At 46.2% G+C, this 27,862-nt stretch overlaps 2 protein-coding genes across 3 annotated transcripts in view; one reads left to right on the forward strand and one right to left on the reverse strand.

Annotated features, from left to right (window-relative positions):
* Positions 1-2,292: 2,292 nt before the first annotated feature.
* On the reverse strand, positions 2,293-27,078 carry LOC147019710 (uncharacterized). The gene is made up of 4 exons (XM_085894375.1): positions 26,942-27,078; positions 21,331-21,517; positions 4,706-5,930; positions 2,293-4,502 (listed from the first exon to the last, which is right to left on the reverse strand). The coding sequence occupies exons 3-4, from the start codon at positions 5,906-5,908 to the stop codon at positions 4,194-4,196; spliced, it is 1,512 nt and encodes a 503-aa protein (XP_085750501.1). The 5' UTR covers positions 5,909-5,930; positions 21,331-21,517; positions 26,942-27,078; the 3' UTR covers positions 2,293-4,193.
* LOC147019711 (estrogen-related receptor gamma-like) overlaps positions 26,974-27,862 on the forward strand; it is a 55,173-nt gene continuing 54,284 nt past the window's right edge. For both annotated transcript variants that reach the window (XM_085894371.1, XM_085894370.1), the window contains exon 1: positions 26,974-27,328. In XM_085894371.1, coding sequence (XP_085750497.1) covers positions 26,974-27,328 — 355 coding nt within the window. The remainder of the gene's footprint in view (positions 27,329-27,862) is intronic.

Genomic DNA, 27,862 nt, shown 5'->3' on the forward strand with positions numbered 1-27,862 from the left:
CAACGTATGCCGATTTTTGAATTTTTTTTTCTAAAACGCTGGCACACGTTGAATACGTTATGGGTAAGTTTTGATAACATTGAGAGCACACTGAAAAACACTGCCATACGTCGTTGTACGCTGGCTTGAAACGTTGTACTTTTTGGTTGTCCTCAAATTTTTTCATGCTTGAAATTTCACGACGTATGTTGGAGTATGACTCACACGTTCCGCTACGCTGGCCACAAGTTGTATGCACGGTCTGCGATCGTTGACAGACATCAACACATGCTACTTGTAAGTTAATCATAAGTTGAGACACGCCGAGGTAATGTTTAGCGTACCTGAAACTTATTTCTAACCTATGATTAACGTGTTGTTGGCACGTTACGCGATCGTTGCCACACGTCGACAGACGTTACTTTTAAGTTACGCATAGGCTGAAAGACGTCGGTATAATGGATTGTCCTTGCGTCAGCGTCCGCGGCCACGGCCAGGACACTTATTTGCAGCATTCTTCAAACTTTTCTTCGGCATGACGAGGATGTTCACACTTCGATGTCTAGCTTGGCTATGATTCCAATTGTCCATCGGCAGCGTCTATTTAAAATAGTCGAGTTTGAGCGTTTTAACACATTCAGAAGAAACGCTTCAAATTTCCAAACCCCAGCGGCAAAAAACAAAGGCGAGTGACAGGCATTTAAATCATTCATTGTAAACAATGAAAATAGCTGAGTGGTACCGTTTAAAAGTCGTTGAGTGTAAAAAAAATCCAATTGTTGAGCGCAAGCGTCTACTTTCAATAGTGGAGATGCAGCCATTTAAATCGTTGAGTGGCAGCCTATGAATAGCAAACCCTACGTCACCGGCAAAGATAAACTGCCGCACGATATGGATAAGTTAGGCTATCGTTGGGCATAGTTTGTGAACGCCGGCTTCACGATAATTATTCGTTGGTATATCGTATCTATAAGTAATCATAGCGCTCTATGCACATTATTAGTTCATTGTGCATTTGTCCAACCCGTTATGAAAAGACCTAAATCGTAAAAACAAGCTATAGCTCATTGTTGAAAAAGCCCCATAAAAAATTATCCGCGAAGAACTTCGAACAATGGTGAAAAGATGTCTCCTACCCGTGGACATGCGGACGCAAGGACGATCCATCATAACCCACACCCTCCCCCTCACACTCACCTACTACTGCCAACATGAACAAACTACTACTAATACTAATACTAATACTGATACTGATACTGATACTGTTACTGCTGACATGGACATCGACTCAAAAAGGACTCGAAAACACTGTTGGGTTCCCCTTTTATGAGCAGCATTTTTATATACCAATTCCCAAAACCGCTGGGAACACGTCTTTATATGCCAGTTGTAAGCTAGAAACACGTTAATTTATTTTTTTTGTCGACCGGAAGACGTCATTGGAATACGTCTACATACGTCGATGTGTGTTGGGACTACGTAAAGAATTGGTTCAAAGCACGTCAAACATAAGTTAGAAATAAGTTTCGCGTAAAAAAGACATTACCGCGACGTGTTTCGACTTATGAGTAGCTTATAAGTAGCCTTTGTGGACGTGTGTAAGCGTCCACATATCGTGTGTAAAACTTATCCCCATCGCATGCGGAACGTGTGTAATACGCCGAGTACGTCGTAAAATTTTGAGCATGTTTAAAATTTCTTGACGTACTCTACTTACTACGACGTATGATAGCGTACTTTAGCGTTCTACTCACGTATACCAAACTTACTCATACCGTATTTGACGTGCCCCAACGTTTTAGACACATTTTTCTTAGGTCGGCATACGCTGGCAAGATCGCCAAGGTGTGACCGCGATGTTGTCACTTCCATTTCTACGGCAGTTATGATTCGAATCGTTGTGCGTCAGCCTTTTAATAGGCAACGTCACGACATCGTCGGCGATGCGTGCAACGCGCTATGCCTAAGTTAGACTATCGTCGGGCATCGGTTGTGTAGACCGACAACAGGTTCAGAATTCGTTGGTATAAGTTATCTATAACACAACGAAACGTTCTGTGTCCGTTACCAATGCGTTATACATAAGACCAAGTCGCTATGAATACGTCCAAATCTTAAAAAAAAAACATCAAAAGTTCAACGTAAGCCAGCGTTTTACATACATTTTAATACATTGCCATCGCTGGCTAAAACGTTTGTTTTAATTTTTAAAACGGGCCTTAATGTTTAGTCAGTGTTCCAGACTCCGTTTTTTAATTTTTTTTTCCTTCGGTATGACGGTGATGTTGACACTTCGATTTCTAGTGCGGTTATAATATAATATAATTAATAGGCTGTCGCTCAACGATTTAAATTATAAACGCACTAGAAATCGAAGTGTCAACATCACCGTCATACCGAAGAAAAAAAACCAAAAAATAAAAAACCAGGTTGTCTGGAACACCGACGCTAACCATTACATTGACGTGTTTCGACTTATGAGTAATGTACAAGTATCGTATGTCGACGTGTGTCAACAATCGCGTTGCGTGCCTACAACTTATGCCAGCGTATGCGGAATGTGTGCCATACTTTGAGTACGTCGAGAAATTTTCAACATGCTGAAAATTTCTCGACGTGCTCGGCGTATGACGACGTATGCCAGCGTACTACGACATATGCCAGCGACATATGCCAGCGTACTATTTACGTATACAAAACTTACCCATAACATATTGGACGTGTGCCAGCTTGGTTTGGCAAATTTTTCATACATCGGCATACGCTGGCGAACACATCAAGGTGTGACACCGGCTTCACACTTCGATGTCTGGTGCGGTTATGATTTGAACCGTCGAGCCGCAGCTTACGAATAGCCTACGCCATGTGATCGTTGGCGATACGCTGCCACGCTATGCATAAGTTTGACTAGCGTTGGGCATAGGTTGTGAACGCCGACAACACGCTCAGCATTCGTTGGTATAAGTTATCTATATGTGATTGAATCGTTCTGTGTACGTTACTAATACGTTATGCATACGTCCAACACATTATTATACACCCAAAACTTAAAAAAAAACATGAATAGTTCAGCGTACGCCAGCGTTTTACATACATTTTGAGACCTTGCCATACGCTGGCTAAAACGTCAAGGTGTGACAGGGCCTTAAGTGACGAATTTGGTGCAAAACGCATTTAAGAGCGGCCTCAAGAGGACGCTATTTTCAGCACATTTAAAACACATCTTAAGTACATCAATGAAACTTTGTGGAAATATTCTTTTGACCTTCGTAATGAAGGATCAGTTGTTCTTAAGTGACCTTTTTGGTGCAAAACCAATTTAAGAAGGGGTCACAGGCAAATACCTGTTTCCGGGAAATTAAGATCAATGGAGAGCAGGTCATGGTGAAACAAAGATCATTTCATATCGAATATTTATGTTGTTCCTTGTAATTAAACCAGTAAAATGTGTAAGATTCTATCAGATAACAAATTTTGCATTACATTCTGAATTTAAAGAAAATTATGGTAAATTATGGTTGAAATCCTAGTTATGTTCTCTGGTAACATGATAAGAACATGTATACTTTTAAGACATGAAAGATTTAAAACATATAGAATGCCTTAAAATTTGACTCTGATAGAATAGAAGAACAAAGAAACTATCAATTTAACTTTTCCATCAACTACGTATATTTCGATGATAAAATCAAGTGTGACATATAGATCTGGCATCGATACATAAAAGGAGCATCAGTGATCAGTAAAAGTAATTGTACTTGGCATTTTTCCAACACATTCAGTGCATATGGAACAAGCATCATGAATCACGATAAATTAAACAGTTTTTTTAGTCTAATGTTTCACGCTTTTGGCAAGAGGGCATCCACCAAGTAGCTATTGTGGTAAAACATTTGTATTTAATTATATGTTGCAACAGGATACTAACATGCCTATGTTCAAGTGGTTAGGCTCTTTGGAAACCAAACTTTTGTCATGCGTCAACTATGACTACCTGTTGATATCCATATCCATATCATGCTAAATTTTAAAATGATATCAATCTATCGCTAAAACTTGCAAGACAAAACATCAAAACTGCTGATGAGAAACACACATACTGTTAGGCAAAAGTTCTATTCCTATACTGTGAATATGTCTATAATCATGAGTTCACTAGTATTTATTAGTATTGGTATAATTATGGTTTCAGCCTGCCTGTCTGTCACAAGATTCTAGTCATCCTTGTCAGAACTGTCATCTTCATCTGAAGATGTAATTTCCATGTCATCATCCTCTTCTTTGTCCATTGTTTCTAATTCCTCTGTCTCTGGGATAAGGCTTTCGGGAAGTTGCTCCCCTTCGAACCAAACCGGTTTGTAATGGTCATCAACTAACTGCCAGCCATTTTCTTCAGTGGGATGCTGCTCTATACGATTTTGATCTGCTCTTGCCCACATGTTGGCAACAAAGGAAGCATGCTTAACGTGAGTATTGAGCTCATCTTCACAAGGTGGTAGTCCACTTGCATCCATGCCCCTCAAATTGGCTAGTAGGGTTTTTTTCCATTTCCCTTTTGTCTGTACGTCTTCATGAACTTCTCGTACCTACACTCATTCAGGCCAGTGTTTGCACTATCCTTAGCTCCATACATTGTGGCTGTGAACCTCTGAAGAGCTGCTTTCATCATGTTAGAAACTGTAGTGTTTGTTGCCATTACTCTGAAAGAATTCTAGTAGTCGGGTTGTTTTTCCAGTTTTCCTCTTTGGACAACAAACAATGCATCCTGACTTGTGGAATCAATGTGACGTTTAATCCGCTTTCCACATTGGTCAGATGTGTTGCCTGTGTACAGAACTTTGAAGAAGTTCATCACGGGTTGGGGTACAATTGTGTCTCCATCTCTGACATCATTCAATGTTGGATTCTCTGGTACATCTTTTTTTGGAGCATTTAACAGCTGCTTTCGCAAGATTAGAGCTGCTTGGTTGAGGAATCGTTCTTCGGACTCTGCGTAGTCATAAGCCACAAGTATGGAATCATCAGCAATTACTGCATTGTAAAGAATACTACCCAATTTCTTACCTGCTGGACTCTGCACCTTGATTTTAGACCCAAATCTATTTGTTAGGTTTCGCATCAGACTGTGCCTATGCATAGGAGACTCATCAGCAGATGAACAAAAGTCCAAATAACGTTCATACACAGATGTCAACAGTTCTGCACGTTTGTCAGCAATTACAGACTTCTCAACATGTTCATGGATATTTCTAACAGCAATTGTCTTTTTCTGTGGAATGTCATCAGTTTTCTGATCAGTATTGGAAGTTCTCCTGGCTGCAAGTAAGAATGTGCTCTTGCATGAATGATGATATTTGGCTTCTTTTGCCACCAGGTCTACACCAACGACCTTCGAAAGGATAGCTTCATCCTGAAGTAGTGCAGCGGCCTCTTGAATTTTCTGTCCTGCCTCTAATGTTTCACACAATCCTAAAAGTTCAATAGTCCCGCCTTTTTTCTTCTTCCTCTTTGAATTACAGAAAAGGCAAGTTGCAGGAAGTATTCCAGATGACGAGAGTTCAACATCATCATCTGCCTTTGCGCAAGAATGTAAATGTGGAAAATTCCTCTCCCTCGCGTCAGATGGTCTATCTCCAGGAGCTGATGTCGTAGATGTAATGGCTGTGAATTTCTGGTAGCAGGCTACATGATACCCATCATTCTCATCTGTGCTCTGAGGCAAGCTGACAACCAAGTCATAATAAACTGATTTCAGAAATTGGGGTTTTGCACGCCTCTTCGCAGCTGCAGCTTGCACAGTACTCCAGTTTTTCTCATCGAAGGGCAAAACATCACACCGTGGTTTCTTCTTCGAGGGCTTCCCAGCAATGTGGAGAATACAACGCCTGGGTGCAGGAACATCATTGTTGGAAGGATCAGATGACTCCATATCTATTTCGCAGGCCTATGACCTGAAATGAAAATGGATTTCCTAAGCATGGGCAAGTTCTATAGGGGCAAAAATGCACTTCATAAAACATCTTATAAGATCCATAAAAATTGGGATTACATACCAGTATTACCAGTATTTATCAATACTGGTGTTAATTGTGAAATGACAGAAGATGGGATGAGAGACTCCTGAGGATAATGCACACATGTGATGATTGACATAAATATATCCTCAATAACTAGTGCTGTTCGCTGACATCACTTCTTGGATGACCGAAAGATTTACATTACATGAGTGAATATAAAAAAAGTGAGCACCGTCACCTTCAACAACTGGTACTTCAATGCGTGGCGATGCAGGCAAGAGTGGGCCAGGGATTCACGAATTGTAGGCCCAAACTATGGAGTATACAAAACCACTCATCGTGGACAATTCATTGATTTAACCACAGGCCACAATAAGTTATTGGCTTAGGGCCCATAATATATTGTTACAGTTGTGGAAATTCGCATTACACCATAAAGAGTCCTCAGGTGAGATATCTCGATAAGTCCATGTGAAGTTAGCCCACACCCGTTGTATAGAGGGAATTTATGTGATCCATTCGGGCTGTGATCCTTCAGTTAGTCATTTTTCTTTCTCTATTATTAATTTGAACAAGAACAAAACAAACCAACAACGACGCTTGTGGGTTTTTCCCACCATTTTTCCCCGCGCTTGGTGTGAAGGAAGGGAGGAGGGCAGCTCGCAGCCGATTGGTGGATGAACAGCGTGAGGTGGTCGGGTTGAGGGAACGCCCCTTTTCGGGAACCTTCTCGAAGGAAGGTGGAGCCGAAAACGGGGCGGGGCGAAGGGCGGAGCCGGTCCATACAAAAGGGACGAATGAGTTGGTCTTCAGTTTTTTGGGTTGGTTCGGAGTGAGCCTTCTGGTTCTTCGCGAGCTCGTTGTTCCTGCCTTGTTCTGCGATCCTCGCGTGAGCCTCAGACCCCGTGCGCAAGCGCGGGAAGTAGCGCCGAACGAGCCCCGTCCGTTCCCCCCAAAACCCCGTCCGAGCTGTCGGGCGGACGACGTGAGCTACGCGCGGGACGAGCTCGGTGCACCACGCCAGGAGGAGACAAAGGAGGGACTCGAGGCTGCGGTCCCCCAAGGCTGGACGACGTGCCCAGGGAAGTCGCGACTTCCTTTTTCTTTTGGGGTTTTGTGTAAATGTCTGTGGGTGGTGCCAGTCTTGTAAGTCGAAACTGTGTAAGTGTTGCCGTGTGTAAATAATTCCCTTTTATTCGGTTTTAACTCTTTCCTTGCTTTTGTTGCATTTTGACTGTATGGCTGTATATACGTGCTTACTTTGTGTCTGTGTGTGTGAATAAAGTGCATTGCTTGTTGAACTGTTTTCCCGTTTCGCTTCGTCTTTTCCTTTAATTGAATCTCCATCTTGCATCACGTAAGGGATTGGTAGTGGGTTTAAAACGCCCGGTAATTAATCGGAACCGTCAAAGCCGACGATAACTCCGCTCGGTTATCCCTGTAATACGGAACGAACCGCTTAAGCGGTTCGTGTCCGGAGTCGGCCTGTGGCGTGGTACGATCGCCCAGTCGACCACTCGCGCAGGTACTTAGGTAGGTCGAATTTGGCGAGCAACCCTATCCTGCACGGGTGGGCAATTGGCACGATCGTGGTGAGGTTAACCCCCCACCCGTGACTGGCTCCGGGCGATAGTTCCCGGAGGGTCACGACTGAATTGTCCGTCCGGTGGGCGACGTGTCACGATTCGAGCTACGTGGCCAATCGCACGCCGGCGGGCGCGAATTCGCAACGCTGGTGTCAGCGAGCGGGAAACAAACTCTCCCGTCTCCAACTAAATTCAGGGGAATGGCCCAGGGGTGCGCGAAGCGACCCCCGTTCCCTCCAAATTACGAGCAATTTAAAGTAAATCTCTTACGAGAAATAAGATGGCGTTTCAAGGCGAGCGGGTGCCGGGGGTAGAAATGTATATGTGTAGTTATGTCGGATCCATGGCCCGGGATGGTACTACTTGTAATTATAATCCGTGGGGGAGCTCACCCTATTCTGAGCACGGACTTTATTGGCAAACTGAGTCGCATAATGGCGGCACGATCGCACCTCAGCGCAGCACGGAGCGAGTGGCTATTTATTGCGCTGCGAATGGCGCGACACGAGGCGAGCGCTCCCAACAACCGTTTCAAGCCACGTGGGCATGGCAGGCGAGGCAGGAGGCCGGCGCATTGCATTGGCATGCTTGAGACACAAGTGTGGAAGGCCGAGGAGCGGTGGAAGAATGGTGATGACTGTATGGCGCAATTGCATTTGTTTGCCTTCAAGTTGGACGAGGCACGGCGGCGAATAGACGGGGTTCATGAGGATTACGTGCGTACGGAGTCACAACAAATGGCCGATGCGCAGGAACGAGCGGAGAGCGCACTGAAGAAAAGAAAGGAGGAGCAGATTGGTAACTCCCAGGATAGGAACAGCTTGGAGGAAGAATGGAAAAAAAAGTTAGAAGAGCAAAAAGGAAACACAATTTGGAAGTAGAGCAACTAAACAAAGAGGTAAGATCAGGCAATCAGGGCAAAGAAAGCCTGGAAAGAACAATAGAAAGAAATAAGAGATGGCAGGGAAAACTAGAAGAGAAGCTAGAAAGAGAACAGAAATATCAGGAACAACAAGGGGAAAAAGCAAAGATGGAGTATGCGAAGATGAGAAAGAAAAGGGATGAGATGTGCAAGGAAAGGGATGAACAGAGAGAGGAAAAATGGAAAAAGTTGATGAGATAATGGAGCACAAAACCAAAGAGAGGGAATTACAAGATGAGCTGAGGATGTTGAGAAAAGAAAGACCGACAGCAGAGAATGAAACGTTAAGGAGCCACACTAAAAAGATCGAACAATTAGAAGCCAAAGCAAGGTCGGAGTGTGCGGAGAGGAGAGAAGAATTAGAAGAGAAAGCTTCTGAGTTACAGAAATACCAAAACAAAGAGACGGAATTACAAAACGAGTTGAGGATGGTGAAAGAAGAAAGAACGACAGCAGAGAATGAAACGTTAAGAAACCACACTGTCCAGATCGAACAGCTGGAAGCGAAGGCCAGATTAAAGAATGAGGAACAAGAAAGAGTAATGAAGGAAGAATGAATGAAGCAGGAAGGAGAAATCAGGAGATTGAAGGACACAACGAGATTGGAGAGGGAAGAACGAGAGGAACAATAGGATAGAAAACAAAAGGAACATGAAGCCAAGGTTGACCAATTGGAAGAAAAGGCGAGGCTGGAGTGCGAGGAGATAGACAAAGAACAGCGAATGAAACACAAGAAGGAAATTAACCAAATTAAGCAAACCATGAAACTGGAGAAGGAAGGACAGGAGAGGGAACGAGGAAGAGTAATGAGAGAACAGCGAAGGAAGCACAGGAAGGAAATGGCCAATTGAAAGAAACGAGGAGATTGGAAAATGAAGAGCAGGAGAAACTGTGGGGTAGAAAACAAGAACAATGTGAGTTTGAAATTGAACAACTAAAACGGGGAGCAAGATTGGAGTCCACGGAGATTGAAAAACTCCGGAGGGAGAACGAAGAACTTGGGACGTTCCGAGAGGAGGAACGACTCAGAAGGAGCCAGGAAGTAGAACAACACAATAAGGTGGGACGGGTGATATCACCACAAGGAGCAATGTTGGTGGTGCAGGACTTGATCGACGCCACTCGTCGGATGAAGGAACAATTGGGACCAACCCTAATAAAGGAGACAAATAAAAATGGAGAAGAGGGAAGTAACAGGGACAACAAAGGAAATAGAAGGATTGCCAGAGACACGGGAGACGGGTAGGACGAGACACAAGGTGGCAGAAATAATAATGGAGACAAGGGAGGTAATGGGTGAGGAGGTGACAGAAACGCAAATAGAGACACAGGAGATAGAGGGTGAATTTGACGAGGTTAAAAACGAACACACACACACACACACACACACACACACACACACACACACACACACACACACACACACACACCACACACCACACACCACACACCACACACCACACACCACACACACAGTTAGCGAGGCTTAATGGGGGCGAGCTGGCGGACTGTTTGGAGATCCGGTGCAAGCAGCTGGATGGCCTCCGTCGGGAACGGAGGGAGACGCTGTTCTCCCTTGAAGCTGATCACGACCAGGTGGGTTCGGTCGTGTCGAGCAAGTTCGAGAGGGCGAGTGCTGTAGATGGGTGCACGTGCAGCTTGGGGGGTATAGAGGCCCCGGAAACCCTTGGGGTGGCACAAATCCCCAGTGTGGTTACGATGGTGGTCCCAGTGTGGATGGTGCAAGGTGTGAGTGTGGCCCCATGTGTGAGTGGTGTGGTGGCAAGTGTGCCGAAGTGCGTGCCTCCCAGCACGCCGTGTGTGGATGAGGCACCGTGTGTGGAAGGAGCCACATGTGCAGGGAAATGGCACGAGTGAGTGAGCGGCCGAGTGTAAGAGAGCGGTACGTAAGGGAGATGACGGTGGGCATGCGTGAACATGCAGCCGCGTCTACCGGGGTGAATGTCATGTCGTGGTGTGTGAGCGTTGTAACACGCAGGTGTGCGTGGATGGAATGGAGACGGCGACAGAGGGACAGAGGCGTGTTGCGGCCGTAGATGTTTTGGGGACCGCGCCGGGTTTACCCAGCAGCGAGTGCGAGGTTCGGGCCGTGCAGCGCACGAGGCCGCCACGTGTGCACTTGCGAGAGTGAAACCTGGTCCGTAAATGCCAGCGGTGGATGTTGCCGATCCCGCGGACGGACAAAGGTTAAGGCCCGGTCACACCTTGACGTTTTAGCCAGCGATGGCAACGTATTAAAATGTATGTAAAACGCTGGCTTACGTTGAACTTTTGATGTTTTTTTTTTTAAAGATTCGGACGTATTCATAGCGACTTGGTCTTATGTATAACGCACTGGTAACGGACACAGAACGTTTCGTTGTGTTATAGATAACTTATACCAACGATTGCTGAACCTGTTGTCGGCCTACACAACCGATGCCCAACGATAGTCCAACTTAGGCATAGCGCGTTGCACGCATCGCCGACAATGTCGTGACGTAGCCTATTAAAAGGCTGACGCACAACGATTCGAATCATAACTGCCGTAGAAATGGAAGTGTCAACATCGCGGTCACACCTTGGCGATCTTGCCAGCGTATGCCGACCTAAGAAAAATGTGTCTAAAACGTTGGGGCACGTCAAATACGGTATGAGTAAGTTTGGTATACGTGAGTAGAATGTTAAAGTACGCTATCATACCTCGTAGTAAGTAGAGTACGTCAAGAAATTTTAAACATGTTCAAAATTTTACGACGTACTCGGCGTATGACACACGTTCCGCATGCGATGGGGATAAGTTTTACACACGATATGTGGACGCTTACACACGTCGACAAAGGCTACTTATAAGCTACTCATAAGTCGAAACACGTCGCGGTAATGTCTTTTTTACGCGAAACTTATTTCTAACTTATGTTTGACGTGTTTTGAACCAATTCTTTACGTAGTCCCAACACACATCGACGTATGTAGACGTATTCCAATGACGTCTTCCGGTCGACAAAAAAAAAAAAATGAGCGTGTTTGTAGCTTACAACTGCCATATAAAGACGTGTTCCCAGCGGTTTTGGGAATTGGTATATAAAAATGCTGCTCATAAAAGGGGAACCCAACAGTGTTTTCGAGTCCTTTTTGAGTCCATGTCCATGTCAGCAGTAACAGTATCAGTATCAGTATCAGTATTAGTATTAGTATTAGTAGTAGTTTGTTCATGTTGGCAGTAGTAGGTGAGTGTGAGGGGAGGGTGTGGGTTATGATGGATCGTCCTTGCGTCCGTGTGTCCACGGGTAGGAGACATCTTTTCACCATTGTTCGAAGTTCTTCGCGGCTAATTTTTTATGGGGCTTTTTCAACAATGAGCTATAGCTTGTTTTTACGATTTAGGTCTTTTCATAACGGGTTGGACAAATGCACAATGAACTAATAATGTGCATAGAGCGCTTTGATTACTTATAGATACGATATACCAACGAATAATTATCGTGAAGCCGGCGTTCACAAACTATGCCCAACGATAGCCTAACTTATCCATATCGTGCAGCAGTTTATCTTTGCCGGTGACGTGGGGTTTGCTGTTCATAGGCTGCCACTCAACGATTTAAATGGCTGCATCTCCACTATTGAAAGTAGACGCTTGCGCTCAACAATTGGATTTTTTTTTACACTCAACGACTTTTAAACGGTACCACTCAGCCATTTTCATTGTTTACAATGAACGATTTAAATTGCTGTCACTCGCCTTTGTTTTTTGACGCTGGGGTTTTGAAATTTGAAGCGTTTCTTCTGAACGTGTTAAAACGCTCAAACTCGACTATTTTAAATAGACGCTGCCGATGGACAATTGGAATCATAGCCAAGCAAGACATCGAAGTGTGAACATCCTCGTCATGCCGAAGAAAAGTTTGAAGAATGCTGCAAATAAGTGTCCTGGCCGTGGCCGTGGACGCTGATGCAAGGACGATCCATTATACCGACGCCTTTCAGCCTATGAGTAACTTAAAAGTAACGTCTGTCGATGTGTGGCAACGATCGCGTAACGTGCCAACAACATGTTAATCATAGGTTAGAAATAAGTTTCGGGTACGCTAAACATTACCTCGGCGTGTCTCAACTTATGATTAACTTACAAGTAGCATGTGTTGATGTCTGTCAACGATCGCAGACCGTGCATACAACTTGTGGCCAGCGTAGCGGAACGTGTGAGTCATACGCCGGCATACGTCGTGAAATTTCAAGCATGAAAAAATTTGAGGACAACCAAAAAGTACAACGTTTAAAGCCAGCGTACAACGACGTATGGCAGTGCTTTTCAGCGTGATCTCAATGTTATCAAAACTTACCCATAACGTATTCAACATGTGCCAGCGTTTTAGAAAAAAAATTCAAAAATCGGCATATGTTGGCTAAAACGTCAAGGTGTGACCGGGCCTTTAGGCAGGATAAGGATTTGGACCGGACGGGTTCTCCACGCGAGCTTGTGTTAAGCTCCAACGGGCAGAGCACATGTGTTCGTGTGGGGAACCCCTCGAAACACGAGGCTTGTTTTTTTTTTTAATGCGCAGAGTGGCGTCATGGCTGCGTGTATGGTTGGAATCCGGCAGGAGGGTGAATCCCTGCCGGATGGTGCCGTCCAAGAGGGACGAGGTGTGTGAACAGCTGCCATGACGTCACGGGCAAAGAGCACAGGTTGCGAGTTGCCGCGCTGGTGCTGTGCGAGGGAAAAAAAAATGCAAGCCTCGCTTTCGGGTGAACAGGATTCCTGGGCAAGGGGTGGAAGACCCCCTTGGCCCGGGTACAGCATGACACTAGTTAGGGGGAAGGGTTAGCTTAGCTAGACCGGCTCCATGGGGCAGGGATAAGTCCTCATGGGGCCCGTGGAATGGTTTAGGTAGAGGGATTGTCGTCGGCTTTAGGTTGGAAATAAGATTTGAGGACAGAGACAGACTTGTGAGTGTGTAGAGGGGACGTAGCTTAGCTACATAGTGTTAAATGGAACGTGCTGTAGTTTAAGGGACGACAGGGGAGCACGAGGTAGTTCGGAGATGTCGTGAGCAGGATGGCAGGATTCAGCAATGTGTGAGTTGAGAAGTGTGGAATGGGACGTGTACTTGATGAGTGAGTGAGGCCAGCGGGTCTGTATGTATGGAGCGAATGTGGAATGCATGGTAAGATGAGTGATCGAGGGGAGGAGTGATTCCCGCCCAAGGCACCCCAGGGTCAGGATAAAGTGAGTTAGTGGGTTAGTTAAATTGAAGAAATGGAAGTCGTTTTGCTGTTGGTGAGTGTAGGCTCGAAACCCGTTTGGAGGGGTGCAGGAGCCCTGTTGACGGGCTGAGAGCGTGGCTGCGAAAGGTGAGTATCGCTGAGTGGGTACCCCGGGCACCGGGCTAGTCAGCCGCGGTAGGCCAAGGGCCCATGGGGGGCCGGGATAGCGTAGTGGGCACAGGTGCGCCCGCATGATGCGGGGGCCCGAGGCGCCATTAGCCGCGTTGGCAGTGCGTGGGCACGGGCGACCCTCGGAAAGGGGCCCGGGGCGCCAGCCTGCCATGTGAGCGTTTCAGGGGAATCGCCATGGAGGGCACTCCCCGGTGTTTAAGGAGCTGGTAGGCTCGGAGGCAGTGTAGTGCCCGGGGGTGCCATTGTTAGAGAATCGGCAGAGGGTAGTTCCTGCCAAGGGAGCCACGCGTCCCAGCCACAAAACCGTGTGAGGGCACGGGCGGAAAATCGGGGGGCATGGCCCGAAATTGTGAGGACACCAACACAGGCGATGGGAATCTGGGTTGATAGAACCTGTAGATTAAGCGAGAGGCGCTTGTTGAAAGCCCTGGGGTAGTTCAAAAGTTAAATGGTTAGGGTAGATTAGGAAGTGTACCCCTCCACACCATCCATCCCTTCGCTCTCATTGTGGGCCGCTGGACCCACTTTGGGTTAGATCGCTGAGGTCCGAGGAGGCCATCCTGAGGCTTGAGTTGGGCCTCGACGCAGGACGCTCGCCCTCCCTCATTCCCCTTCTGGAAGGGAACGTAGGGATTGGGAGTAGGCTGGGTGACGAGATAGGTTAGCCAAACAGAGACAGTAAAGGGGGTTAGGGGACGATTTATAGTGGGAGGTATAGAAATGAAAATAAAAACAAACAAAAAAAAATAACAAAAAAAATCAATTGGGGCTAAATTGAGTTTGTACAAATTAAGGGAGTGGGTGTGGACAGTGACAGGCAAAGGCGATAGGTTGGGAGGGAGATGTTTCGGTCGGTCCGAGCCCGCCTTCTGTGTGGCCAACACCACCGCACTCCCTCCATCAAACTGCACTGCACGGCGAGAGGCCGGCCAACTTCATTGGCTGGCTGTTTTTGCTTCAAGGCCTGTGCGGGTCAGCTTCACTGCCGGCTGTTTTTGCTTCAAGGCCTGTGCCGGTCAGCTTCACTGCCGGCTGTTTTTGCTTCAAGGCCTGTGCCGGTCAGCTTCACTGCCGGCTGTTTTTGCTTCAAGGCCTGTGCTGGTCGATCGTTTGCCAGCTGTTTTTACTGCAAGGCCTGTGCCGGCCAGTTCATCTGCCGGCTGTGTTTGCTACAGCGGCTTGTCATGCCTTGCCTGCCTGCTTTTGCCATCCATGCCTGCTGCCCTCGATTCTGCGTTTGCACCGTTCTGTTTTGCATTTGCCCCGCCCTTGTTCATTGCCAGGATCGTCGTGCAAGTTGCAAGAACTGTCCTGTTGGCAGCTAGAACACGGGCCTGCAGTGGCGGCCCGTGCGCCGGTTGACTCTTTGCCTTTTGCCTGCAGAGTTCATTGATCCTGGGCCATGGTTAGTGTAAATTTTGTAAGGTGTTAAGATGTACTGTAAATATAAGTGCGCCCCCGGCATGTATGTGTTAGCGCCGGCAATTTTATTTAAGTCGTCTGTATGAGTGGGTTTGTTTATTTAGTTACTCAGCCCTCAGGTTATTTATTTTGGGGACACGAATACACGGAATGCCGCACTCAGGGATCCGAAGGTAAAACGTACTCGGGGAGAACTGGGGGGAGAAGGGGGGGGGGGAGAACTACACATGATGGCACACGAGAATTTGATGACTCGGGATGAGTCTGTCAAAAGGGGAGGGGGTAGTGTTACGGTTGTGGAAATTCGCATTACACCATAAAGAGTCCTCAGGTGAGATATCTCGATAAGTCAATATGTAGTAAGCCCACACCTGTTGTATAGAGGGAATTTATGTGATCCATTCGGGCTGCGATCCTTCAGTTAGTCATTTTTCTTTCTCTATTATTAATTTGAACAAGAACAAAACAAACCAACAACGACGCTTGTGGGTTTTCCCGCCATTTTTCCCCGTGCTTGGTGTGAAGGAAGGGGGGAGGGCAGCTCGCCGCTGATTGGTGGATGAACAGCGTGAGGCGGTCGGGGTGAGGGAACGCCCCTTTTCGGGAACCTTCTCGAAGGAAGGTGGAGCCGAAAACGGGGCGGGGCGAAGGGCGGAGCCGGTCCTTACAAAAGGAACGAACGAGTTGTTCTTCAGTTTTTTTGGGTTGGTTCGGAGTTCAGTTGGTTTGAGTTCGGAGTGAGCCTTCTGGTTCTTCGCGAGCTTGTTGTTCCTGCCTTGTTCTGCGATCCTCGCGCGAGCCTCGGACCCCGTGCGCGAGCGCGGGAAATAGCGCCGAACGAGCTCCGTCCATTCCCCCAAAAACCCCGTCCGAGCTGTCGGGCGGACGACATGAGCTACGCGCGGGACGAGCTCGGTGCGCCACGCCAGGAGGAGACAAAGGAGGGACTCGAGGCTGCGGTCCCCCAAGGCTGGACGACGCACCCAGGGAAGTCGCGACTTCCTTTTTCTTTTGGGGTTTTGTGTAAATATCTGTGGGTGGCGCCAGTCTTGTAAGTCGAAACTGTGTAAGTGTTGCCGTGTGTAAATAATTCCCTTTTATTCGGTTTTAACTCTTTCCTTGCTTTTGTTGCATTTTGACTGTATGGCTGTATATACGTGCTTGCTTTGTGTCTGTGTGCGTGAATAAAGTGCATTGCTTGTTGAACCGTTTTCCCGTTTCGCTTCGTCTTTTCCTTTAATTGAATCTCCATCTTGCATCATGTAAGGGATTAATAGTGGGTTTAAAATGCCCGGTAATTAATCGGAACCGTCAAGGCCGACTAGCTAGCTCCCGGAGTTGTTCCGAGAGGGTCGCGACTGAATTGTCTGTCCGGTGGGCGACGTGTCGCGATTCGAGTTACGTGGCCGATAGCACGCCGGCGGGCGCGAATTCGCAACAATATGTTATCTGAATATGATAGCGACTGTAACTCTCGATAAAACTCACCTCTCAGTTGCATGATATTTGTTACTACTACATGTAGTATTTTGAAGAAAATTCGGAATGATGAAATGGGAACCACATCACCAACTATACTGCACAGCTAGTGTACATGCATAACACACTGCTTGAGCCCATCCTTGCATGCTAAGCAAGCAGTGTATATGATGAGTCATCTAGGCCCACCAGTGATTTATCATTTTCTGTTATCTAATAGTTACCTGTAGCTAATGTTGGTGCCTTAGTAGGCAAATCCTACTTCCTCCTTAACAGGAATTTGGCCATAGTTGATATTTGATCCCTTCTTAAATGGGTTTTGCACCAAAAGGGACACTTAAGAACTACTGATCCTTCATCAGGAACGTCGAAAGAATATTTCCACTAAGTTTCACTAATATACTCAAAATGTGACTTAAATATGAAAGTAGCACCCTCTTTACACCGTGCTTAAATGTGTTTCGCACAAAAGTTGTCACTTAAGAATATCACATCTGTAATCACAGTGCCAAAATGAAACTTTTGGCACCAGTTTGATCGATGTACTCAAAAATGTAATTTAAACGGACTTTGGGGGTACTTCAAGCAGCGCCCCCTACTTAATGCACAAATTAGAAAACTTAGGAATGGTCATTCGGAGGTCCCCATCCAACCATCTGCTGAGTTTCGCTCTCAAACCTTTTGTACTCGATATGTAATACAAATCTCTGTTAGCTCACAGATTGAAATAACAAGCCGGTAGGCGGACATGGGTAGTTGCCGACCCAATCGAACCTGACGTGATGGGCCCGTTCAATGGGGAATAACCTGATGATTAAGCACAAGAAAATTCATGATTCTAGCTTCAAGGCTTAATGCTGCAGATTGTTTTTTCGTTAAAATACCCCCACATTTAGAGGTTTTTCGGCCGTTGCTCAGCAACGGAGGGGTCCATAGCAACGGTTCTTTCTCACACATAACTAGGACATACCATGAACCTACCATACCAGTTTCATGTATATCTGACTCGTAGTCTCTGAGATATAATGAACTTCGTTTTTTTTATTGTTTTCGACCAGGGTTCATTCAAAGTGTATCTTCCCTGACAGTTTTCATTGGATCCGGCTGGAAATTTTTGACAATATGGCTGAATGTACTGCCCACAGTCACTTGTGGCCCGATTTTTGATTTTCGAAAAATAATTTTTTTATGATTTTTCAAAAATTTCAAAGTCCCGTTGATCGACAACAGTGGTGTTCATAGCAACGGATCTCATTTGCACACAGCTCGGTCATGGTATGTGAACCTACCAACCAAGTTTCATAGAAATCGCCATTGTATTAATGGAGCACTGGACCGAACAGACAGACAGACAGACAGACAGATCGACGGAAAACTGATAATAAGGGTAGAACAAATTTCAAAATAAAAAAAGAATTTTTTTTTTTCGACTGGATCGACTACCCAATGATATTAACATTTGTGACTCCCCAATCCTCCTGTACCTGGTCCTGACTCCAGTGAACTGTTGAAAATATCCGTTAACATCTCGCTTATCTGCTCAACCACCTCCCTCAATACTCTGCGGTGCATATGATCTGGACGCGGAGCCTTATCCTCTCGAAGATTACCTCGCTGTTCCTTTACTTCCTCCACTCCAACCTGGATCTTCTGTAAAAGCCCTTCCTCACCTCCTTGATAGATACTGTCAGCTATTGGCAATTCTCCTGTCTGTTCTTGTGTAAAAGTTGAAACAAAATACCTGTTTAATAAGCCTGCCATCTCGCCTTCATCACTAACCACTCTCCCGGTACTATTCCTCAATGGGCCCACACCGGTCCAAACCTGTTCTTTTCCCCTGATGTACTTAAATAAAGCCTTGTTATTATGTTTAATATTCTTAGCCATGTCCTTCTCATACTCTCTTTTGGCTTGCCGAGTTGTTTTCTTAACTTGCCTCTGTTTACTTTGATTGTTATATCAATATTACTCCAGTCCTGTTATTTTAAACCTAATAAATGCCTTCTGCTTCTCCTTAATAGCATTCCTTATCTCACTGCTCATCCACCCTGACCTCTTTCTACTTCCAGTTTTACACCTCATTGGAATGTACTTTCTCTGCACTCTACACATTTGCTCCTTGAAGGTTTCCCATTTCTCTGATGCTGATTGTCCTGTTGTTAGAGTCTCCCAATCTACATCACCCAACTCTCTCCTCATACCCTCAAAGGTTGCCTTCCTGAATTCTAATAGCCTTACTCTACTATCCTGAACTCTAACCCTTAACAGAATCTTTACACACACAAAGTTATGGTCACTTACTCCTAAATGCTCCCCAACCTCCACCTCCTCCACCATATTGGGATCGTTACATAAAAGGAGGTCTAACACTGCACCCCCCCCCCTCGTGGGTTTATCCACAAACTGGGTTAAAAAGCAATCCTGGACTAAAACTGGGAAATCCTCATCCGCTCTGCCCTTTCCCTGTTCCTGGACCCAATCTATCCCTGACAAGTTAAAATCTTCCATAATCAATACTCTTCCCTTCCTGTAAGATTCCTCGTCTTTCTCAATAGAAGACTCGTGGACACGAAGCTTGGTTCACATGCACTAAACAATGTTTATTCACCGGTTCACACCGCTCCGCCCGATGGAGAACACACACACACTCTCTCTCGCGCCACCTGGTGCTGTCCCTATTGCACTGACTACATACCCTTTTGAATTGTTCATGTACTCCTCCTTCCTCCTCCTCTTCCTTCCCACCCGGAGCCCTATAAAAGCATCCTACCAGTATTTTACTGTTTTTACAATGTCTAATCCCTACCCACACAGAATCCTCAACATTTATTCCTTCCTTAATGTCACCCCTTTCTCTTGATGTAATGTTGTCCTTTACCCAGATTGCTCCTCCTCCTCCTATTCTCTCCTTCCTATCACACCGATACACCTTGTAGCCTTCTAATCCTGTCCTCCAGTTACTCTCCTCCTTAAACCATGTCTCACTTTTACTGCAATTATATCGTACTCTTCATTATCCATTTTGGCTTCAAGCTCTTCCATCTTATTATTTAAACTTCTGGCATTGGTGTAGAATATGTTTAACTTTTCCCTTCCTGAAATTCTATTTTCCTGCCTGGCCCTACTCATCACAATTACATCATCCGTTCCTTCCTTAATACCTTCACCACCCTCCGCCGACCTAAACAAGCCTGAATTCCTTCCTCAATTCCCACTGCAAACCTTGCTGCCCCCTTTCTATTTAACATACGGTCATCATTCCAGAAACACTCCCTTTGTCCCCTAAATGATTCCCACTACTTCTTAAATGTAAAACCTTCCTCCCGACACCATTCTTCCAGCCATTGGTTGACGTCTATTGTTCTGTTCATAATTTCTATATTGTTTCCTAATCCAGGGAGAATCCCAGAAAATATGACCTCACAACCCTTTGCTTTCAGCCGCTTCCCCAATATCCTGTATCTTTTTTTCAAAACCTCTGAGTAAACTTTCCCTACATCATTCACACCGAGGTGAACCACAACCAACTTCTTCCTGCGTGACCCGACACAATATCGTTTACCTTTCCTTCAATGTCCCGAACTCCCGCTCCTTCAAAACTACACAGAATTCTACGTCTACAATCCTTCCTGCAGAATCAAGAATCGACATATTTAATTATTTCATCACCAACAAAAACTGTCTCCCAAACCTCATTTCTTCCGATTTATATTGCTGCACCTCCACCACTGTCTGCACATGCTGCACCTCCACCACTGTCTGCACATGCTGCACAATCACCACTGTCTGCACATGCTGCACCCCACCACTGTCTGCACATGCTGCACAATCACCACTGTCTGCACATGCTGCACATACACCACTGCCTGCACCTGCTGCGCTCCACCACTACCTTCACCTGCTGCACAATCACCACCGCCTGCCACGTGCTGCACCGTCACCAATGCCTACCCCCGCTGCACCGTCACCACCGCCCGCCCTCCCCCATTGCACCGTCACCACCACCCGCCCCTCCCCGTTGCACCGTCACCACTGCCCGCCCCCCCGCTGCACCGTCACCACCGCCCCCCGCTGCACCGTCACCACTTCCAATATCCTCAGTAACCTCACTCCACAACCGTAAACCAACAATTATCTCCAAATTTCTCACATTCTGCTCCTTGTTGTGAATGATCGATCCGTTCCTTCATCCCAGTAATAACTATCCCCAAGTGGGCTCCGTCCTCACGTTTCCCACAACAGTAAGAACCCTCCGTGTTCCCTATTGTTGTGACTTGTGACCCACATTCAGCATCCATCACGTTTCATGAATTCCTCGTCCTTTCTCCTTCGGTCTCTCGATATCCTGTTTTTAACCCCACACTCCCAACGAGGGAGTCCCAAGGCCCCAAACTGACTTATTTTATTAAACCCACACAACTACCCGTTAAAACTGTCATGAACATAGTTACACAACCACAACTACAACAATATACACAAAAATAAAAAAAATAAAAAACACTTATTTTGTTCTCGTCACGCTTACCCTCTTGCAAAGGACAAAAAGTGACGTCAACAGTCGTAGTCGTAGTCGTAGTCGTAGTCGTAGTCGTAGTCGTAGTCGTAGTCGTAGTCGTAGTCGTAGTCGTAGTCGTAGTCGTAGTCGTAGTAGTCGTAGTAGTCGTAGTAGTCGTAGTCGTCAAATTTCTATTGTTGCACCGAAAAACTGACACCTGAAAAGACATTATCTCTCATAATCCAGCAACCGTTGTTGTTCCTTTTAATCCGTTATTATATTGTCATTATGATAGTGTAAAGAGATAATTGTAATGAATGATTACGGACATGAGTCGTGGTTAGATGGAGCGGTGTATGAGATAACCATTCCTCACGTTGGTTTCATGTTTCATCGTTATCGAAAGGATTTTTTGTAATTTACATCGTGATGGATTAAACAAATCTCTCGTGTTCGTGTTATTCAAATGAAACAAGAGAACAAGCATTCCTTTTTATTTATTTTATTTTTTTAATTTTTATTTTCCTTCTCATCATTATTTTTCCCCAGTCTTATCTTTTCCAATCAGTCTTCCCTCCCCACTCGCCGCTGTCCCTCCGTCCCTCCGTCCCTCCGTCCCTCCGTCCCTCCGTCCCTCCGTCCCTCCGTCCCTCCGTCCCTCCCATCGTTTGTTTCACGCTGTTCACTGCACATTATGTGATGGACCCATCATCGGTCGCCGCGTCGCCGTCACGGTTTATTCGAGGTATGAATCGCGATGTAACATCAGCACCAACTTGGCAAATGTATATGAGGACCTGGAATCTTGGATGGTGGGATATCGGTTACGATCTGGTATCGGACCATCGGTGATGCTACAAGGCGGTCAGGTGACTGTGTTGCAGCGAGGTGGTCGGGTGACGACGGGTATCGCAGCGAGGTGGTCGGGTGACGACGGGTATCGCAGCGAGGTGGTCGGGTGACGACGGGTATCGCAGCGAGGTGGTCGGGTGACGACGGGTATCGCAGCGAGGTGGTCGGGTGACGACGGGTATCGCAGCGAGGTGGTCGGGTGACGACGGGTATCGCAGCGAGGTGGTCGGGTGACGACGGGTATCGCAGCGAGGTGGTCGGGTGACGACGGGTATCGCAGCGAGGTGGTCGGGTGACGACGGGTATCGCAGCGAGGTGGTCGGGTGACGACGGGTATCGCAGCGAGGTGGTCGGGTGACGACGGGTATCGCAGCGAGGTGGTCGGGTGACGACGGGTATCGCAGCGAGGTGGTCGGGTGACGACGGGTATCGCAGCGAGGTGGTCGGGTGACGACGGGTATCGCAGCGAGGTGGTCGAGTGACGACGGGTGTCGTAGCGAGGTGGTCGGGTGACGACGGGTGTCGTAGCGAGGTGGTCGGGTGACGACGGGTATCGCAGCGAGGTGGTCGAGTGACGACGGGTGTCGTAGCGAGGTGGTCGGGTGACGACGGGTGTCGCAGCAAGGTGGTCGGGTGACGACGGGTATCGCAGCGAGGTGGTCGGGTGACGACGGGTATCGTAGCAAGGTGGTCGAGTGACGACGGGTATCGTAGCAAGGTGGTCGGATGACGACGGGTATCGCAGCGAGGTGGTCGGATGACGACGGGTATCGTAGCAAGGTGGTCGGATGACGACGGTTATCGCAGCGAGGTGGTCGGATGACGACGGGTATCGTAGCGAGGTGGTCGGATGACGACGGGTATCGCAGTGAGGTGGTCGGGTGACGACGGGTATCGCAGCGAGGTGGTCGGGTGACGACGGGTATCGCAGCGAGGTGGTCGAGTGATGACGGGTGTCGTAGCAAGGTGGTCGGGTGACGACGGGTATCGCAACGAGGTGGTCGGATGACGACTGGTGTCGCAGCAAGGTGGTCGGGTGACGGTCCAATAGTCAAAATTTACCCCACGAGGAAGAGGACAGTGATGATTATTGGAACTATATCGGGTGGGCAAGGGAAACAAGATCAAACTAGAAGGGCACTTGGTATAATGCATACCTCCGCCACGTAATGCCTGATCCATGAGAACATATCGGGCCCAATACATTTTTGAAATGTCATGCTATGCAGGACTATATCGTTTTTGGTCCGATCTCTCAACGGTGAAGAATCGCTTGTTTAAATTAAACAATTCTCGTATCCAGATCCGGATTCGGATCTTGACCCAAATCAAATGTATTCCTCCTTGCCATACACCCAACATGTCCACCTGTACACAAACAAACAGACAAAAGGAGGTAAAAACATGACCTCCTTCACCTTCGGTGATGTAGGTAATTTCATTCGGACGATGTCAACATAATATATTGATGACATGGTGTATATCGAGATTAACGACAAAAAAAATGTTGATAATTTCATATAATCGTGTGTTATTTTCAATTGAAAGGTTGGACAGGTAACTGCACTCATTTTGGAACTGATAAAACATAAAATATGAATTAAAAAAAATTAACGACACTGCAATGTCTGGAAAAAATAAATCTTCATCTCAAAGCCTGGTACAATGTACAATGTACAATGTCATCCATCCTTCCCTGCCACCAGACATTGCTTGGCAAGACGTTTGGTCAAACAAAAACAGACGAGAAGTGGCACTTGCCTGACATTGACAGGAGCCACAGATAAAGCCTGACAAAGGTTATATTTTCAACCCTGTCTGTTGGCTTGTCTGTGAACACAATATCTCAAAAGGTTGTGGACGGATTCGGACAGCACTTGGTGGACAATTGGATGTGCGACGAGGACGAATGGACTTGATTTTGGTACAGATTCAAATCCAATAACTTTTTAATTTTATAAGTGATTCCTTATCATTGAGAGGTAGAGGTTGGGCCAAAAACTGAAGATATAGCACGATATTTCAAAAAGTCCTGGATGAGTTATGACAAAACAAGGTGGATGAGTTCGTTAGGCAACAAAAATAAATGGATTAGATTTTGGTTCAGGTTGGGAATTCAAGAGACAGAGACAGATATATATATATATATATATATATATATATATATATATATATATATATATATATATATATATATATATATATATATATATATATATATATATATATATATGATGCTGGGGCGCCAGCCCAAAGGGGAGAGCGGTACTCCATTCTACTGGAGACAAAGACCTTGTCGGCTGTGAGTAATTATGATTTGTTTTTCAAGGAAGGGCTGAGGATGTCCATTCTGCGGCTGCCTTGGGAGGCCAGCTATATTGTAAGCATTCTTCGAACATGCATGCTTGTGAATGTTGTCATAACATAATTTATCTTTAGTGCCACCACCGACATTAATTACTTTGGGTAAACTTTGTTCTGCATTCATCCCAGTAAGTGGTGAAAATATATCAATTTCCATAGTATTACAAGTCAAGAGACTGCAATGGTTTACGAGCGGTATTTGACGATGTTGATTGTTTCAGAAGTCAAGGATGAGACAATGTGATAATGTTTGACCAAGTTATAAAAACGATCAACATGATGTGATACGAGTGACGGGTTATTAGCTGCAAAATGTCGAAAACCCGGTTTCGTTCAACAACTTTAAAAAATTGACCTTTGCATAACCTTTAAAGGTCACAAAACAATGTTGTGGACATTAAAATAAGGAAACAGGATACGTGCTATCGCTTATTGGAGTTAGTTTGTCGAAGAAGGTCGAAAACCCGGTTCAATTCCCACAACTTTGAAAATTTGACCTTTGTGAACTTTAGAGGTCAAAGGTCAAGGATTATGACCTTTGGTGCAAAACTTCCTCTGGAACATTCCAGGAACAATATAATGTCATAGAGGCTATATGGCATTTCACACTCCTCGGATTATCCATACTTTGATGAAATCAGCGTAAAAACAAACTTGAAGGGGGCGCCACGGCAAGGTGTTCAAGATAGAGCAAAATTGTTTCAAGACTTTAGGTGGGGAATGACCTCAAGATTATGCATAAAAAATATTGTCATCCTTGCTCTCAAAGTTTGGGCGGTCGTATGATTTTTGTCAAAATTTGCAATTTTCTAAGTTCGTGACCTTGTGACCTTGACCTTGGGACGAAAATGAAAAATCGAGCTCCGTGGGGCGATGCAGGTGCCATTGGGCTAACCAAATACCGAAACCCCTGTCAGATTCGACAAACCCCCTCGGAGAAGATGCAAATTGAAATCGACTACCCCCTAAAAACACGTTTTTGGGGCGTGGTGTGCCCATAATGGGCGCACCATGCCCATTCTCAGGAAAACACAACTAGATCATGATATAAACCTCCCACCCAAATTTTATCAGGATTGGATCAAAACCCATGGACCTATGCTCGGGACAGACAGACAGACAGACAGACAGACAGACAGACAGACACCAATATCTGCCATGACCTTTCCTGGGAAAGTCACATTTCCAACCTTGCCTCAAAAGCCAGTCGCCGACTGGGAATCCTCCGTCGTGCAAAGTCCTTCCTCGGCCCTCTTGAGCTCCTGACCACTTACAAAGCTTTTGTCCGTAGCCTGATGGAGTACTGCTCTCCCCTCTGGGCTGGTGCTCCTGCCTCCCACCTTTCTCGACTTCACGCTGTCGAAACCAGGGCTTTTAAGATCATTGGCATCTCCCGCAATGAAGCTGAGTCTTTGGGCCTCTCACTCAATCACCGCAGGTTGGTCGGTGGTCTTTCTGTCTTCTACCGACTCCTCTCCAGCCTTCCCCCCCCTGCTCTCTCTGCGATTTGTCCCAACCACATTTCCACAGGGCGCTCAAGGTCCGCCAACAACCCCCTTCTGGTAAAACTACCAAAATCACGAATCACTGCTCATCTTCACTCTTTCATTCCTCTTTTTTCCCGCCTTTGGAATAAACTTCCTCACTCTATTCTTTCCCATTCTTCCCTTCAGGCTTTCAAAACAGCTGTTCACCACCACCTCTTATCTTCCCCCATCCAAATCCTCGATCTTTTCTACCCCCGATAATCCACCCAAGCCCACTTCCTTCAATTCTCCTGCTTTCCTTCCTGAAAGTCCCTTTAATGTCCATCTTCCCCTCGCCATGTTCCCCGTCCCATCCCCATCCCTCTCCCTTCCACAGTTCACCTGTGTCTGTTCCCCAATGTTTTGTCCCTTCCACTCCCACCCCTCTTGTCTCATGCCTCCTTGCTGTGAGTTGTGTGTTAGCTCTCATACGAGCCTCGACCAAGGTATACAAAAAAAAAAAAAAAAAAAAAAAAAAAAAAAAAATAACGAATATAGTGGTCACTTACTGACTCGTGAACCAATAAGCATTATACACAAGGTAAGCCTCGTGTTGACTTAACGGTTAGGGTGGCTTGGCTGGTTTCAGATTTTAGGGTCTTGAGTTCAAGCCCCTGTCAAACCGTTGAATTAACAGCGGTGGGTCAGCAAAATGAGTACCAGTGTGCTGGTAACCAGGGGCATTGCATCAGTGGTGCAGCCGCACCCCCAGAAAATGATGCAGCCAAGCAGCTATAGGCTCCATACTGTATGGTTAAATAAAAAATCCACGGGCTGGCAGGATGGTCAAGACTCGAGAGGTACACACACTCGCCTCAGCTGTCTCGCCTGGGTTAAAATCTCTGTCCAGTTACAGACTAATCCTGGTGTTTCCACTTACTATGCCTAATATCACATACCTTTCTTTTTCATTTGTAGGCTCTTGTAAAGCATGGCAGAAGATTCCCCTCCTCCTCACAAGCTTCACATCAAGGAGGAACCTGGAACCCCAACTTCCCAAAGTGATTGCTCTCCACCAGCTCTGCCACAATCCTACCAGCTGTCTCCTTCGCCTCACCGATGGGCTGCAGCTTCCTCAAGCCCAGCAATGACAAGAGGTCGTCGATTGGTTGGCATTCCTGGTGGTGCAGGTGTAGGGGAGGTTCACACGGTGCCAAAATGCGAGTTTGTACTGGGAGAGATGACACGACGGCTGTGTCTCGTTTGTGGGGACGTGGCCTCTGGTTATCACTACGGAGTGGCATCGTGTGAAGCCTGCAAGGCTTTCTTTAAAAGGACCATTCAGGGTAGGTGTTTTTGACTGCTGCTTGGTGTTTGCTGTGAGGTTGGATATGAAGTACATTCAAAATTCATTTTATGTCATTTGTGGGTAACATGCATTTTTATTGTTGGGGAACCTTAGTAAGGTTGCTTAGTTATGTTTCTTGTATACTGTGTAAAAGATTCAGGGATACACTGTATATAAGGCCATGATAACATTCCTTTCTTCAACAGCCACATTTATTCCCACGTTCTTGTGGGGTTGGCCGGCGGAAGTTTTTGGTCCAAGTGCTTCATACACTGACTGGCCAGGCCTGACGTTCGACGAAATAGTTAAGGCAGGAATTTGGCCATGGTGCCGGCGATAACTTGCTTACTCTTCACGAATGACACTGTGGGATCTTTAACATCATCCACCAACAAAAGCTAACAGACGGGATTACCGTTTAACCTCCATCCGAGGGACGGCACGCACATTGAGAATCACCCTGACTCTAAAATACCAGGCTGACAGTTTATAGCTGAGCCGGTTTGAAACCCAGGCTAAACAGCTTCAAGGC

The sequence above is a fragment of the Eptatretus burgeri genome, chromosome 9 (assembly GCF_056783735.1).
Source record: "Eptatretus burgeri isolate ZD-2024b chromosome 9, Ebu_testis_v1, whole genome shotgun sequence".
In the NCBI taxonomy this organism is placed as follows: domain Eukaryota; kingdom Metazoa; phylum Chordata; class Myxini; order Myxiniformes; family Myxinidae; genus Eptatretus; species Eptatretus burgeri.